Source organism: Etheostoma spectabile, chromosome 20, assembly GCF_008692095.1.
Source record: "Etheostoma spectabile isolate EspeVRDwgs_2016 chromosome 20, UIUC_Espe_1.0, whole genome shotgun sequence".
NCBI classification, from domain to species: domain Eukaryota; kingdom Metazoa; phylum Chordata; class Actinopteri; order Perciformes; family Percidae; genus Etheostoma; species Etheostoma spectabile.
This window is the reverse complement of record NC_045752.1, coordinates 17,819,972-17,833,809: the sequence shown is the minus strand read 5'-3', so window position 1 is coordinate 17,833,809 and position 13,838 is coordinate 17,819,972. Positions and strand designations below refer to the sequence as shown.

Genomic DNA, 13,838 nt, shown 5'->3' with positions numbered 1-13,838 from the left:
CCTCCAAAATCTTGGTTCAACAAAATCTAATCCAGTTAAGTTAAATGTTGTAGCAACTAACTCTTGGAATACTACAGAAATATCAAATTCATTGGCTTCTCATGAATAAAGCTTCTTTTTGTAAAATTCCAATACAACAATATTAGCACTTAATACAGACAATAGCAGTCTGTTCTATAAGGCTTATGATAGCTGCAAGAGATAACAGCATCCCGTCTATCCATGTTTCAGAGCACGGATGGTTGTCAGGTTTGTGTATTTGAGAATACAAATCCAAATGCAATACTGTATGTCACTATGGTCATGCTAATAAAGCTTCTTTGAATTGAGAACCGAGTGAACTGGGGTCAGTCAGACACAAGGACCAGCATAAGCAGTAAAAAACAACACATAGTTCTTACTATCTTGGCTTTTTGTGACTTGTGTTTTTCCTGGCATTTAAATCGTTGTCAATCTTTGAGCGAACAAAGTAGAACTTTTCCCCCATCTTCTGAATCTTCTTAGCGAGCGTCACATCATTTCCTCTGAAGCGAGTGTCTGAGATGATGATGAAGAAGTCAAACCTTTCAAATTTAACAAGCTCCAGGTACTTGTTAGCTGGAAAATTGGGGGTGCCCATACCGGGAAGATCCCATAGTGTAACATTGGGATAGTTTGGATGGGGGTATGGCGTAACCTCCTTGGTGGTTTCCATAGTACCAGTAAGGGCGGCTCCCTCATCCCCGTCCTCTATGCCTCTGAAGGCGTTAACCAAGGTGGATTTACAGATTCAGGCTTTCAGTTCTTCAAAGATCAGATCAGAGAGGATCATACCAACAGGAAATACTGACAAAATGATTGTGACATGCAATACACAAGGAGGCTGCATCAGTTGGCATTTCATCAGGCACTTTAATCATATAAAGAATGAAATATTTTAAAACCATTATACATTTTGAGCTACTCAAATCAATAAACACAATCAAGTTTGTTGTAGAGGAAAAGCAACAAAACTAGTGTAATGAGTTATTGGTGTTATTAGCCAGTATATGAATGTAGATATTTAGAGGAAAAGCTAATAAAAAAAAAAAAAGTTGCCTTACTGCCATTATCTACTGTAATGTGACATGAGTACAAATATCCAGTGTTTCAACTATACTACAGTGGGTACTTTCCTTGACAAAATGATGAAAGCAATATTTCTGAGAAGAGTTGCAACTGAATTAACCCCAAATCTCAATTGTAAACACATTCTTAGTGCTGTTAGTGATGGCAATGGAAAGCAGGCAGGCAGAGGAACACAGAGTCTGGGATCATTCAGTCAGACATGATGTCTACCAGCAGACAGACTGGGAAAAGACACCAAGACACATACACTCATTGCACCTGGGCTTCATTCGGAATAAAAGTAACTTCAAAGTCGATGTAGGCTAATAAAACATTCAACACGGACCGCGTTGAGGCTTCTCTCGGTTTGTTCTCCAGGCAGGGCTTCTGAAACACTTGAGTGCCCCCTAGTGGCACATCTGTTTTAAGCTTGTCAATTGGTGTTCTTATGTCAGATATTTATTACAGGAAATAAATATCAACATGACAATGAAATTAGTATTAATAAAGCACTGCTACATTTAAGTTAACATTAACACTGTTTAAATAACATGATTTATATTGTGAAAGATGACAGATCAAGTAAATTATCTCTGGTAATTCAGTCACTGGAGTAGACAATCAAGTAGCACAGGTGGGCAGGGTGGGGGACAAGTGTGGAAGTGCATGACAAGAGTATCTTTCAAACTATTCTGATGGCACACGTTTTAAGTTTGTAGAAAAATATGACAACTGAAAATGTGCAGTCTTCATGATAAAATGAATTCTCAGATTTCCTGTGTTGGATTTAACAGTGGGGAAGAAAGTCATGGATGACGATGAAAGTCCCTCTTCCCGCCGGTCTTACTGACCAGTTTCACATCTGTAATGATGATGTCATGACTCACTGCCTTGCACATGTCATAGATGGTCAGCGCCGCAACGGAAACGGCTGTCAAAGCCTCCATCTCCACTCCTGTCCTGCCCGTAGTGCGACACGTTGCTGTGACAACCGCAGCGTTCTGCAGCTCATCGAGGTCAAAGGTGACGGAGGCCTGGTCTAGAGGGAGCGGGTGACAGAGCGGGATGAGGGCCGAGGTCTGCTTGGAAGCCATGATGCCGGACAACTGCGCCACGGCCAAGGCGTCACCCTTAGCCAGCTGGTTATCCCGAAGCAGCCGAAAGGCAGTTGGACCCAAGACGACTGTGGCGCGGGCCGTGGCTGTTCGACGCGTGGGAACCTTCCCCCCGACATCCACCATGGTGGCTCGGCCCTGGGCGTCTGTATGCGTTAGCTTTTCTTCTGTGGTTCCATCAAGGTGAGTGTTGTTGACTTCTATGCCTGATGGTGTCTGACCACTCACAGATTGTCTGAGTTTGACACTTGGGTCTTCGCTGGAACTTTGATTGTGGCTCAGTCTAACATTGTGTTGTTTAAGATTTAGTTTGGCATTCATTAGTAGTGTGCAAAAAATAGGCGTTCCTGGGGTCCTGAGTAAATGGCTCTTCAAAGCATTATGACCCCTGGCTTGTGCGTACCTGAGATGGCCTTCATTAATGTAGCTCATAACAGTTGTGCGTGCAGTAAAACTTGCAGTCTTACCATTACCAAACTCAGAAGAGTGAAGTGGGGCTGCTCTGTGGAGGCTGTTAGGTTTTTCTTCGTTGAATTGTGACCTAATATGGGTTCCCCCACTTATTAAGGTCCTAGAGCAGCAAGCATGGGCTGCCTGTGTTGAAGTAGTGCAGTGTGGAAGGCACAGAAAACCTTCTCTGTTCAGGTCTCTCCTGCTGCCTGAGCGGGACATGTGAGGAGCAGCTGTTGGAGAGAGGAATGTGTCGTTTGTAAGACGGGAAACATTGGGGAAAGCTCTCTGGCTGTTTTGTGCCTTTGACAGAGACAAAAGCCTTTGGGATGTGGTGCCTTCTGGAAAAAAGACAACATTTATCAAGTTATTAGTTCAAATGTAAATGCATCTTGAAGGTGCATATTTAACTGTAAATAATAAATAGATAGAAAACATATGGTGGAACAACCCAAGATGATCATAACATCACAAGGAAAAAAAATGATGAAGGGGTGTGTGAGTGTGAGATTTGTACGTACAGCATGTCACCCACCAATGAGGATCATAGGCCTGTTCTTCATCTGGGAGATATTGAACATGCCTGAGGAGACAAACAGGAAGAGATTACATTCCAGTTGAACAAATGATCCTCAATAAACTAGAGTGTACCCCACAAATGGTGCGTTTCATATAAACTAACTGAACACAAGTCTACCTGCATGTTGTTTCTTCTTCCTGCCAACAGCGGCTCCAATGATTTGCAGTAGCTCTTCATTTGATGCCCCGGAGCGCAGGACATCTCGCAGAGACACCTCAGAGTTCCCAAACAGACACACCTGAGAGAAGACAGGAGGGAGTGGAGGTAAGACATTCCAAATAAAATCATGGATGGTTCCAAACCAAAGAAAGGATGAGATTATGAATAGCTAATATGCACACAAAGTGTGCGCTACATTAACACAAAAACAGACCCCATTGACAGCTCCTTGAAGCCCAACAAAGAACATCTGAAGCTTTACCTTTAGACTGCCATCTGCAGTGATGCGTAAACGGTTGCAGGAGCCACAGAAATGGTCAGACATGGAGGTGATGAAGCCCACCTGACCTTTGAAGCCTGGCACTTTAAACATCTGTCAAAGACAGAGAAGAGTGTCAAACTACAATTATCCCCATGAAGATTTCTTTAAAAATGGTTTTTGAGCATTCAAACTAATGACTAAGAGCTTGATTTGGCTCTTACACCAGTCACTTTGCTTTCCTCACATCTGGACATGAATAAGATTTGTCAGAACACTGTGAATGTTGATTTTAGTTTTCTGTTAGCCAATCAATCAATTAACTGATAACTACGATTGTGTGTCTAAGACACTACAGAGTATTCTGAAAAGAGTCAGAATTATTTACGAGTGGTTAGAATAATTAATAATGTGACAGAGGGAATTAAAAAAGTCATTAAAATACTTTAGAGATACCGAATTTATTCAGAGAGATTCTGAATTTAGCCCATTCCCCTCAAAAAGAATAGAGCTTGCATCATTTTTAGAAAAATCAGGATACTAAATAAGTGATTTTTACCAGTGTTCCAGCTCCTGACAGCAGCACTTCAATAACAGATAAATACAGTGCAGTTGGGGCTACTCACCTTGGCAGTTTCTGTTTGTCCAGTTTGAAACTTTTCCAGGTTGGGCCACTGCTGCCTGATGTGGTCCAGCATCTCCTGGTAACTCACCATCTTCTTGAAGTTCCACTTGTTGCCTACAGAGCGGAGACAGTGAAGGTCAGTGTAAGGTTAGCATAGACTCGCTTTGCCAGAGCCTCGTCCATAGCACGCTGGAGGAGAGTCTGGCTACTCCACATAGCCTTCGGGATGGGAGGAAAACGGGCTCTGGTTTATTGGCATGTCTTTAAACCAATAATAATCATCTTGGGCGGTGCTAAGCACTGGATAAAAGCCCCGGCTGCAAAATATTATGGGAAGGAACTAGTTTTGGTGGATCGTGTGTACGTTTTAAAGTTGTTGGAGTCTTTCAACAGAAAACTCCGATTGGACAGATAGTCTAGCTAGCTGTCTGGATTTACCCTGCAGAGATCTGAGGAGCAGTTGACCATAGTCCTCATGCAGTATCAACCGGTTTAAAATGCAAACAGAAAGGAAGTCCACGGCAACGGATATCCGAGCCTAAATGAGTAAAATCTGGCAGATTTTCCGTGGAATGTCAAGGAAATAGACGAGGTGTAGCATATCACAAGCTACGGCATCTTTCAGCCCATAGGCTGTTCAACAACCAGGGATGTGTGTGAGCAAGCATCTGAACAGACAACAACATAACTGCATCTTCAGAGGAAAAGAAGAAGAAAAGGAACATTAAAAGTTATTTATTTGTATAGTTAATTTGCATAAAACCAAGAAGTGCTGAGTGGAGAAAACATTATCTCATTATGAAACATTGCAATTATTTCAGCAACCTTTTATTCATGTTAATCTATTCTTAAAAGGAGTTACAAATGACTGCATATTGTGTAATTAATTGGCTAATTTTAAGATATGCTCCATCAGTTAAAGCGAAAATCCTTTTTGTCAGGCTGTACTGTTCTTTGGAAACAACGATGGCTGATCCTAAAGAGGTTAGCGTAGCCGTAGCTGCTGCAATAGCATTAGTTATTTCAGAACTAGATAGTATTACTGTACTTCTTTGAAAAGAAGAGCAAAAAACGCACTTAAGGCTTTTCACAATAGAAAAGATGTTTTCTTTTCTGCTGACTGGCTTTACCAGGAGTTTGATAGACAGATGGTTCATCCAATCACCTGCCAGGTATTGTTGAAAGTGCAGGGCCAGTTTAATCTGACGCGTCAGGTTGGCAGCAACGAGCAATGTAGGCATAATTAATATCATTTCTTCATATTCTGTTCATATTTACATTTTATATATGAATGTCTAAACCAATGTTTCCCAAACTTAGGGTCAGGACCCAAAATGGGTCGCAGACCCATTTTATTGGGTCGCCAACTGGCAGAGTAAAATGCATATCAATCTTATGTGAATGGTTCTTTTCTATTACACTGGTCTGTTCAGCTCAGATGCTGTGGGGGGGGGGGGGGGGGGGGGGGGGGGGGGGGGGGGGGGGGGTCTCTCTCTCTCTCTCTCTCTGAGAGTGAGACACAGAAAGGAGAATGGAGACCTTTTCTGTTTTTTTTTTTACTTTTATAATGGAATAAATATACTTCACATACATTTAAATTCATGGTTTGTTCCGTCTTTTGTCCACAGTTTAAAGATGTAGAAGTCGCAATGATTCATGGTGTATTTTTGTAAATTTGGGTCCCGGGGAGACACCAAATTTCTCTTTTGGGTCTTGAGCTGAAAAAGTTTGGGAACCACTGGTCTAAACAATGTCTAAAGAGTGTATGAAAACTAATAATAGTAATAGAATCTGACTCTTTGGATAACTTTCCGAACCTGTGTAATAAGGCATTGTGGGAAAGGAGCACTCACCATCAAAGGGCATGTATTCGATGAAGCGCACCTCCAGAGGCTTCTTCTCTGTCAATGCCACAAAATCTAGCAGCTCATCGTCGTTGAGGCCTCGCATGACCACGCAGTTCACCTACAGAGGGCCGGCACACAACAACAGGCCACTGATTAACTGTGCATCCATGTCCTCGGCTATGTCCCAACTGTAAGAATGCAAAGTTCAGGGCTAAAACCACAAAGGAGCTGGACATTTTAGCGACCACACAGGCATTTGCACAAACAGTATGACTTACTGCAGATGCATGCATCAATATTTAATTGTATAAAACAGCCTATAGTTGTTACAAGACTTTACTAGAATACACGTGGTAGGTCGATCCATTACTGGTAATGACGTTGCCTAGGAAAAGAATGTTCTGGACACAGAAATTAATAATGATTCAGATTTTTTTTTTAAAGGAGACTGAAGGTCTCCGGAGTGGTGCTATCTTATCTTTAAGACTTGAAATACCGTGTGAAAGTTTAATACAGCTGTAGTAATTTTAGTCTTGAGTTTTCTTACACATCTGAACTGTCCTTCAATCACTCTTTCTCAGTCAGGGGCGTCAAGCTAACCAGTTTAACGTCTAAGCCAACATGCCGTCACCCCTAAGACTCACACTCTTCCTGGATTATTGATGGGAGAAAGGTTATGTGAACCTGTTGAGGGTTACAGTAGTTCCTTCATTAGTTTGTTTCTCTTGCCATTCTTTCCCCGCACAGGGCAATGGGAAACTGTAGTATGCAGTAATTAGTCACATACAGCAAATTTGTGATTCTGACTTGTATGGCCAAAGGGTCAGGACGTAGATGAAATATTATATTCAGCAAATATGTTGCAACACTGTGCTGCCACAACATTCTGACAATTAGAGGTAGTCACAACCAATGTTTTACCTCACTCTGATAGCAACACTTCCATACATTTAAAAATTTAAAACTATAATTCGAAGATTTTTTATAGATACAAAAAAGATAAATTTAACAAGATATGAAATTAAGTGAAATATAGTAAACATTTTAGGTAAAAGCAAGTTTGAAAAGACGAACATCATACCTTGACTGGGTTGTAGCCCATTTCTAGGGCCTTATCTATGCCCTCCATGACCTTGTGGAACCCTGGGAAAAAATAAAAATAGAAGTTGATGATGAAGGTTTTAACCTTAGATACAATAACATTTTGCAGTTAACAAATGTATCATACCTTTATATATTTACTGTGCTACAAAGTCAAATCTAAGCTAGAGATGGTGCATGAAGTTTAGGTAAAAATGTATTGAGGGATACGGCACAAGACAAGGTGAGTGATGCATGTGTCTAAAAGATGCTTCAGCTTTACAGGTCTTTACAACATAAGTTCAGCTTCCTCTGTTCACTGTCTTTTAACAGCTAACAAAGCCCATGATTTGCAAAAAAAACATATGTAGATATGTTAACATCTACATAAAATCCCTCAGCAGCAGCCAAAGCTTCAGCTGCATGTAAAACCTTAAATACATGCAGATGTTTAGTCATCTAGAATTTTCATAATTGCAATTAAATGTGCTGGACTTAAATCTTTAATAAAGTTACTAAAAGCTAAGAGACAAGATTTATGTCAGACAATACCACAGACCTAATGTTTGCTAAACCTTTTAGTTACAAAAAAATCTGGTATTGTGAAAAAGTACTGGTGCAGACAACGCTTTTTTCATGCGCCAATACTGCCATTGTTCCTTTTCCTCTTCCTTATTTCCTGACCAAAGCCGCTCCATCTGTTTCTACCTTCCATAAGCCAACCACCCAGAGCTCTGCCCTGCTGTCATTTCCACGCCATGTGGGTTTAGAGTGTGGAGGCTCCTTCAGTAACCTAGTGGGATTGGTCAAACCAGCCACATATACACAGTGGATCTTGGTTTTGGGGAGACATTATGCGTAAAATATGTTTATGTACCTTTCCGCCTGACAATGAACTCAAATTTGGCAGGGACCAGTGAATCCAGGCTGATGTTTATCAGGTCGAGGCCAGCATCTTTAAGCTTAGGCAGAAGCCTGGCCAAATTCATGCCGTTGGTTGTCACAGCAATGGTTTTCAGGCCCTCCAACTTCCTCAGTTCTGCTGTTAAGGGAGAGCAAACATGGAACAAGGAAGTGCAAGAAAGGAGGGAGAGTGAGGCACAAAGAGAAGCAAGTTTGCTGACTGAAGAGTAAAAGCAGTAATATGAAAATACCATGCACAAATATGACATATCTTATCTGATGCTTGACCATAATACTGTTAAATTAGGACGTAAATTAGGAAGACTTAAAGAGTACTCCACCGTTATATCAGTGCACTCCTATAACACTGTTGATGATTAATAGGACCGTTTGAAAGAATCACAAACGGATGCAGCAGAACCAGAGATATTGTCTTTATTATTTCATGCAGTCCTCTTCTTTATCAAAATCTGGGACCTACAATACCAGGAATGCACTACATCCCCTAAAACTGCTGGTGTTGGCAGGTGGAATGCGCTACAGTGACTTAGAGTTCACATCCTTGATTGCTTTGAATCGATTGCTCCAATTTTATGCTCATTTTAAACTTTTGTCAGTAAACAATAAACACATGACATCAAAAGTCTGGTTACTGTTCCCACTCAATACAAATGATTGGATCCAGTGCAGAGGATCCTAGGGTCATGTGAGGTCACAGTTGTGCCTTGTCACATGACACAGATATAATTGCTGATCTTTATGGGGCTGTTGGCAGCCTATGATTCTCTTTCGACAAAGACGTTACCCATTAGTCACACCACGTTGCTTGGCTCATCAATGCCATGCTTTAATGTAGCTCACACTAGCACTACTGTCAGCGTGAGGCTGAAACTGTAAATCAACAAATCAGGTTGTAAAATTAACAAAACATTTTCCATTCTGCAAGTATGTCTTTACCTAAAGGGATGCATGGACAACCTGTCCTGCTCGACTTCTCTCTCTCCTCCCTACGGGAAGTTCTACTGTAGTCTAGGTAACAGGGTTAGAACATGAATCATTGATAGCCTTAGTTAGCAATCACTGAATCATTTCTCTGAAACACTGTCACTATATCCACCAATTTAAATGGTAAACTGCATAAAACAGTTTGTGTCCGCAACAAGTTGCTTTCAGATGTTGAGACAACTCAAAACAGCTTTTTATAACTTGGCTTTATTATTCAAAAAAATAAACCGCAATCTCAGGGAGTAGTGGTCACAGCTGTGTTGAAATAACCAGCCGCAATCAACTATATTTTACTAGATCCTTACCAATGATATCCAGCACATCAGGTCTGATGAGGGGCTCTCCTCCAGTGAGGCGGATTTTCTCCACCCCCTCCTGGACGAAGAGGCGAGCCAGTGTTAGTACTTCGGAGGTGGACAGCAGTTGGCTCCGTGGTGTAAGCTTCACCCCGTCCTCTGGCATGCAGTACTGACCTGACCATGAGAAGAAGGTAAAATAGTACCAAGATACCAATAATATTTTTATCCAACATTATCACAAGTTCACATATTTTCCAATAAGTGGGCACTGGTGTGAACTGAGACCTTCAAGTTGAAAGTGCTACAGAGGTGGATCTACTTTATACTGTACTATTAAACTAAAGATGTAAACGGTAATGTATCCTCGTAAAAAACATTTGGTTGATTAGTTTTTTCCCCTGTAGTCACCATTTCCCTCCGTCTCCCTCGAAAAAGAGATTTCAATCTCAAGGGACTTCCTGGTTAAATAAAGGTTAAATAAAAAAATTAAAAAAATTTACCATAGCCTGTCTCCGCCCTCCTATTTACTTCCGCTCAATTTACATTTTCCATCAGTACACCGTCTGGGTTTGCGGTATATTTGTGAGTTTTCTTCGGCCAAATATTTAGCGGTCCAATCAGTGAACAGAGGGAGTGGTTGAGAACGATGACGTTGAGGTTTGGTAAGCTTCGGTGAGTTCCGTACTAATGGCGGCAGAGAATGATGCGAGCGGAGCCATTCGGTTCGTTGACAAATTGTGATTGGTGCATCTCTACCTGTATAACTTTTATTTTGTCGTTTGTGTTACTTTTACGCTTTACACTTTCTGGTTGGATGTAAATTGATGACTGGCCAATTAAAACAACTATGTTCAGATCGTCACTCTATTTCCTCTTTGTTATGTAGGTGTCAGGATGTTTGGAATGACTGTTTTTCAGATAGAAAAAGTTCTGCAGTCTTGTGAGGATACATGCTATTGCTAAAGCATCTTTGAATCATCATCAATTCCAGATGCTACAGCGAACCCTGCACTCTACAAAGGAGGAAAAATTGTGTTCCCCATCAGTGAGAGTTGTCATGTTAGTAGTGATAATAGTGACAGCAGTTATTACTGAATGTGTCCTTGTCTACTGTTGCTGGATAAGCACCAGGGGAAATAATCCAAAGCAGCTAAGGACCTCTTTATTTTGGCACAGTGGGAACCTCTACTCACAGCGCAGGTTGCATTTCTCAGTCAGGGACATGCGCAGGTAGCTGTGCCTCCGGCCAAAGTTGTCAGTCAAAAATGCTGAAAAGGGAAGTATGGTCTGCTCTCTTAGCCTCTCCTGGGGACAAAGACAACAGGACATAGCGTTGTGGAGTGGATCTGTCATGTAGAGATATGTTATGAAGATGGTACAGTTGCACTGCAATGTCTTTTTTTGCAATACTATTTTGCACCAAACACAATTTATACTGTAACATATTGGTACTTTTACTTCTATATGTAGCATATGTATAGTCTTGTTGGGAAATATTGGTGCCTTACTCTAAGATTGTGTCTGTGTCCATAAACCAGAAAACAGTTAAACCATTTTTAGTTTTTGCAAGACATGAAAACACCAGAGCCAATTTCTGGGGAAAACACAGGAATATATGATCCTTACATTTAAATAAATGTGCGGAAAAGGGGCATCCTAATGTCAGTCACACTGAGGAAGTTGCATGTGGCTTCGTAAATGGCTTATGACCTTTGCCTCTCAATCGTGGGCTACTGTTATGTCATAAGTTATTAGCATAAAAGGCAGGCACTATTGAGCCGTAAGTTGACTACACTAAAGTTAATCACAGGACCCTGCCGGAGGCTAAAAATGTATGGATCCCCATTTATTTAAGTGTAAAGACCTAGTATAGAATAGTAATCTGAGGCTAATGGTTTTAATCCACTGGTCTCTGTATATCATTCTAAAGGCCCAATCTCTTTAACAACAGCCATCTTTACTTATCAGAAAGACCTTAAAATGCTCTAGAAAATCCTTTTCCAAAAACTAGCAATTAACTTCACATTGCAACGGCTGTGTATTATCTGCCTTAGTGTAAGTTAATAACATCCTGAGGTTAAGAAGAGCTAACATTCTGATCCACCATGCAAGAAATATCATTAAATGAACTTAAACTGGTGTAAAAATGCAAGTCACTGCTTTCCTCCTACAAAACCATGTTACACAACTGTCACAGTCATCAACTTAGGGGTTTATTAGTTAGCTAGTCCTTAACAGAGTCAGCTAGTTCAGCCTGCACAGGCCTTAACTGGACAGAGAGTGTGGCTGTTAAAAACTGACACAACTTGTCACCTAACATGCCTCAAGTGATTTAAGTAATAACTTCAGTGACTGAGCCTTCAAAACCTCAGCACCGAGTAGACGTCGTGGGCGGTGTCTCTTGGAGCCAGCAGAGGTTTTAGGTTACCTGGCTTGACCTGGTTTTCAGAGATGTGGCGAAGTTGGGAGCAGATGAAGCAGTCGGGTCTCCAAGTTCAAGTTCATTTTCCTTGTGCGTAGCACCGGAATAGGGTCGCTGGATGTTCCCGTTTAAGCACTGGACGAAGAGTTTTCTGAAATGTGTTGAACTTTTATGTCTATCAAACAAGCGGTAGCACATGCTAGCGTAAGTAGCCATGGTATTATTTGCTCTGAGGTCTGCTCTAGCTGCTTTCGGTGCTGCCTGGTGTGAGCTCCTCTGCAGTAAACCATGTCAGTTACCCGAGGAGAGTATCATGGGCGGGGTCACGTCAGCCAATCGTGCAAACATACGCAGGTGCTGGTGCACTCTGGGTAGTGTAGTCCGAGGAGGACACAACGCTTCAAAGTGTCTCAAATCGCGCACTTCTGTACTTACACTAGCTATTTGAGTACATATTGCGCTCAGCGCACTTAGAGTACCCGGATGGTGCACTCATAACGGTCAAAAAGTTGAGTGTGGATCGATGGACAATGTACAAAGTGCATTTTGAGACACACGACGGAGTAGACATGGATGTATTATAGTGCGAGACTCTGAAGCCTAAGTGTTGTATGTCATTTTATTTTATATATTTTATTTATTAGTAAATAAACAAAGAAATATGCCTATAAAATACGTCTTGAAAAATGTGTAATACATATATAAAATTAGTAATACATGTAAGTATACATATATAAATAAGTCAATATATTTAAATAAATAAAGAAGTTATTATTTTTTTAAATGACATATTTCAAATGACTACTATTATATATTTCGGGGACTTTTACATTATTACGCCACATTTGTTTCTTTTATGGGACTTTTATTTTTATAATCCCACACTTATTTATTTTTACTTTATAAGTCTACATTTACTTTTTTCAGGGGATTTTCATTTAGTAAGCCCAAATGTATTTAATTTAGGGGACTTTCATTTTATTAGCCCACATTTATTTTAAGGGACTTTTATTTCATAATGCCACTTTCATTTCACTTCTTTTTTATTTCCACAGACTAGAGCACAGTAGAACTATTCTTCTAGGTGTGTCACTGCTGATCCGGGCAGGGAAAGGAGCCATCTACCGTTACCGATTGTTTCTGACTCACACACAGAACTTCAGGTATAACACATGTGCTCTTTCCAGAGGCCAATTTGCACCTTGTACCACTCGCCCACAGGCAAACATGTGATGTGATGTGATTATATCACTACGGTCACGTGATAACTGAACCATCTCCTTGACAACTTGGCAAACTCCATGCGCAGATAGAGCAGAGCAAACACATGTGGTTGAAACTATTTTCTTGTGCTGAGAATGTTTTGTGAAACTCGAATGTTCAAGCTCAAGGTTTTAACATTACTAGACGAACATGAGCATATGTTTATGCAACATACAGTATTGTTTAATTGGGGCTATTTTTTAAACAGGACAAGACAAAACAAACACACAAGGCCATGACATTTTTACTGTACAGACAAGCAATTCTACTCAACAGAAGCAATAAAAAAAACATTATTGGGGAGAATGCATGGATTATAAACCAATGGGCTTCTGCATGGACACAGACATGGAAATAGTCCCACTTTTCTACAAACCATAAACATGTAAATTTAAAACACAGCAGAAAAAAAAAAGTTTGTGTTTGCAATGTGCAGTTTCTCCATTAGATGGCAGTACAATCTTCGTTTTCTTTTTTGGATTTCACCAGGCACTTATTAGGAGAGAAACATACAGGCTGGATTATCTTGTGCATAGAACAACAATGAACATTTTGTTACTGTGGTAATCTTTATAATCAGCATTATCAACATATCTCTTAACACGATGATAGAAAATGAAAACGTTAAATGGATGAGGGTAACAAGAATGTTCTGGCTGTAAAATAATTGCCTGTTTGGCAAATCCAACTGCAGTTATTTCTTGCTCCTAGAGAATCCACACAGTCGATCAACACACCTAACTAA

General features: G+C 40.6%; 2 protein-coding genes across 5 annotated transcripts; both read right to left on the bottom strand.

Moving 5' to 3' along the window:
- Nucleotides 1-350: 350 nt before the first annotated feature.
- On the bottom strand, nucleotides 351-763 carry LOC116670576 (T-cell-specific guanine nucleotide triphosphate-binding protein 2-like; the record flags this gene model as incomplete). Its single annotated transcript, XM_032501154.1, has 1 exon — nucleotides 351-763. A coding segment is annotated over one exon (363 nt), but the record flags the coding sequence as incomplete, so codon positions are not given.
- Nucleotides 764-867: 104 nt separating this feature from the next.
- On the bottom strand, nucleotides 868-12,148 carry mocs1 (molybdenum cofactor synthesis 1). Of its 4 annotated transcripts, none has more exons than XM_032500675.1 (11): nucleotides 11,837-12,148; nucleotides 10,602-10,713; nucleotides 9,415-9,582; nucleotides 8,079-8,243; nucleotides 7,203-7,264; nucleotides 6,128-6,239; nucleotides 4,276-4,388; nucleotides 3,653-3,763; nucleotides 3,349-3,469; nucleotides 3,187-3,234; nucleotides 868-2,992 (listed from the first exon to the last, which is right to left on the bottom strand). In XM_032500675.1, the coding sequence occupies exons 1-11, from the start codon at nucleotides 12,044-12,046 to the stop codon at nucleotides 1,893-1,895; spliced, it is 2,322 nt and encodes a 773-aa protein (XP_032356566.1). In that variant the 5' UTR covers nucleotides 12,047-12,148; the 3' UTR covers nucleotides 868-1,892. The 4 variants fall into 4 exon arrangements, with proteins under 4 accessions (XP_032356566.1, XP_032356567.1, XP_032356568.1 ...); XM_032500676.1 differs by having other exon boundaries at nucleotides 868-2,989; XM_032500677.1 differs by having other exon boundaries at nucleotides 2,757-2,992; nucleotides 3,173-3,234.
- Nucleotides 12,149-13,838: the final 1,690 nt, after the last annotated feature.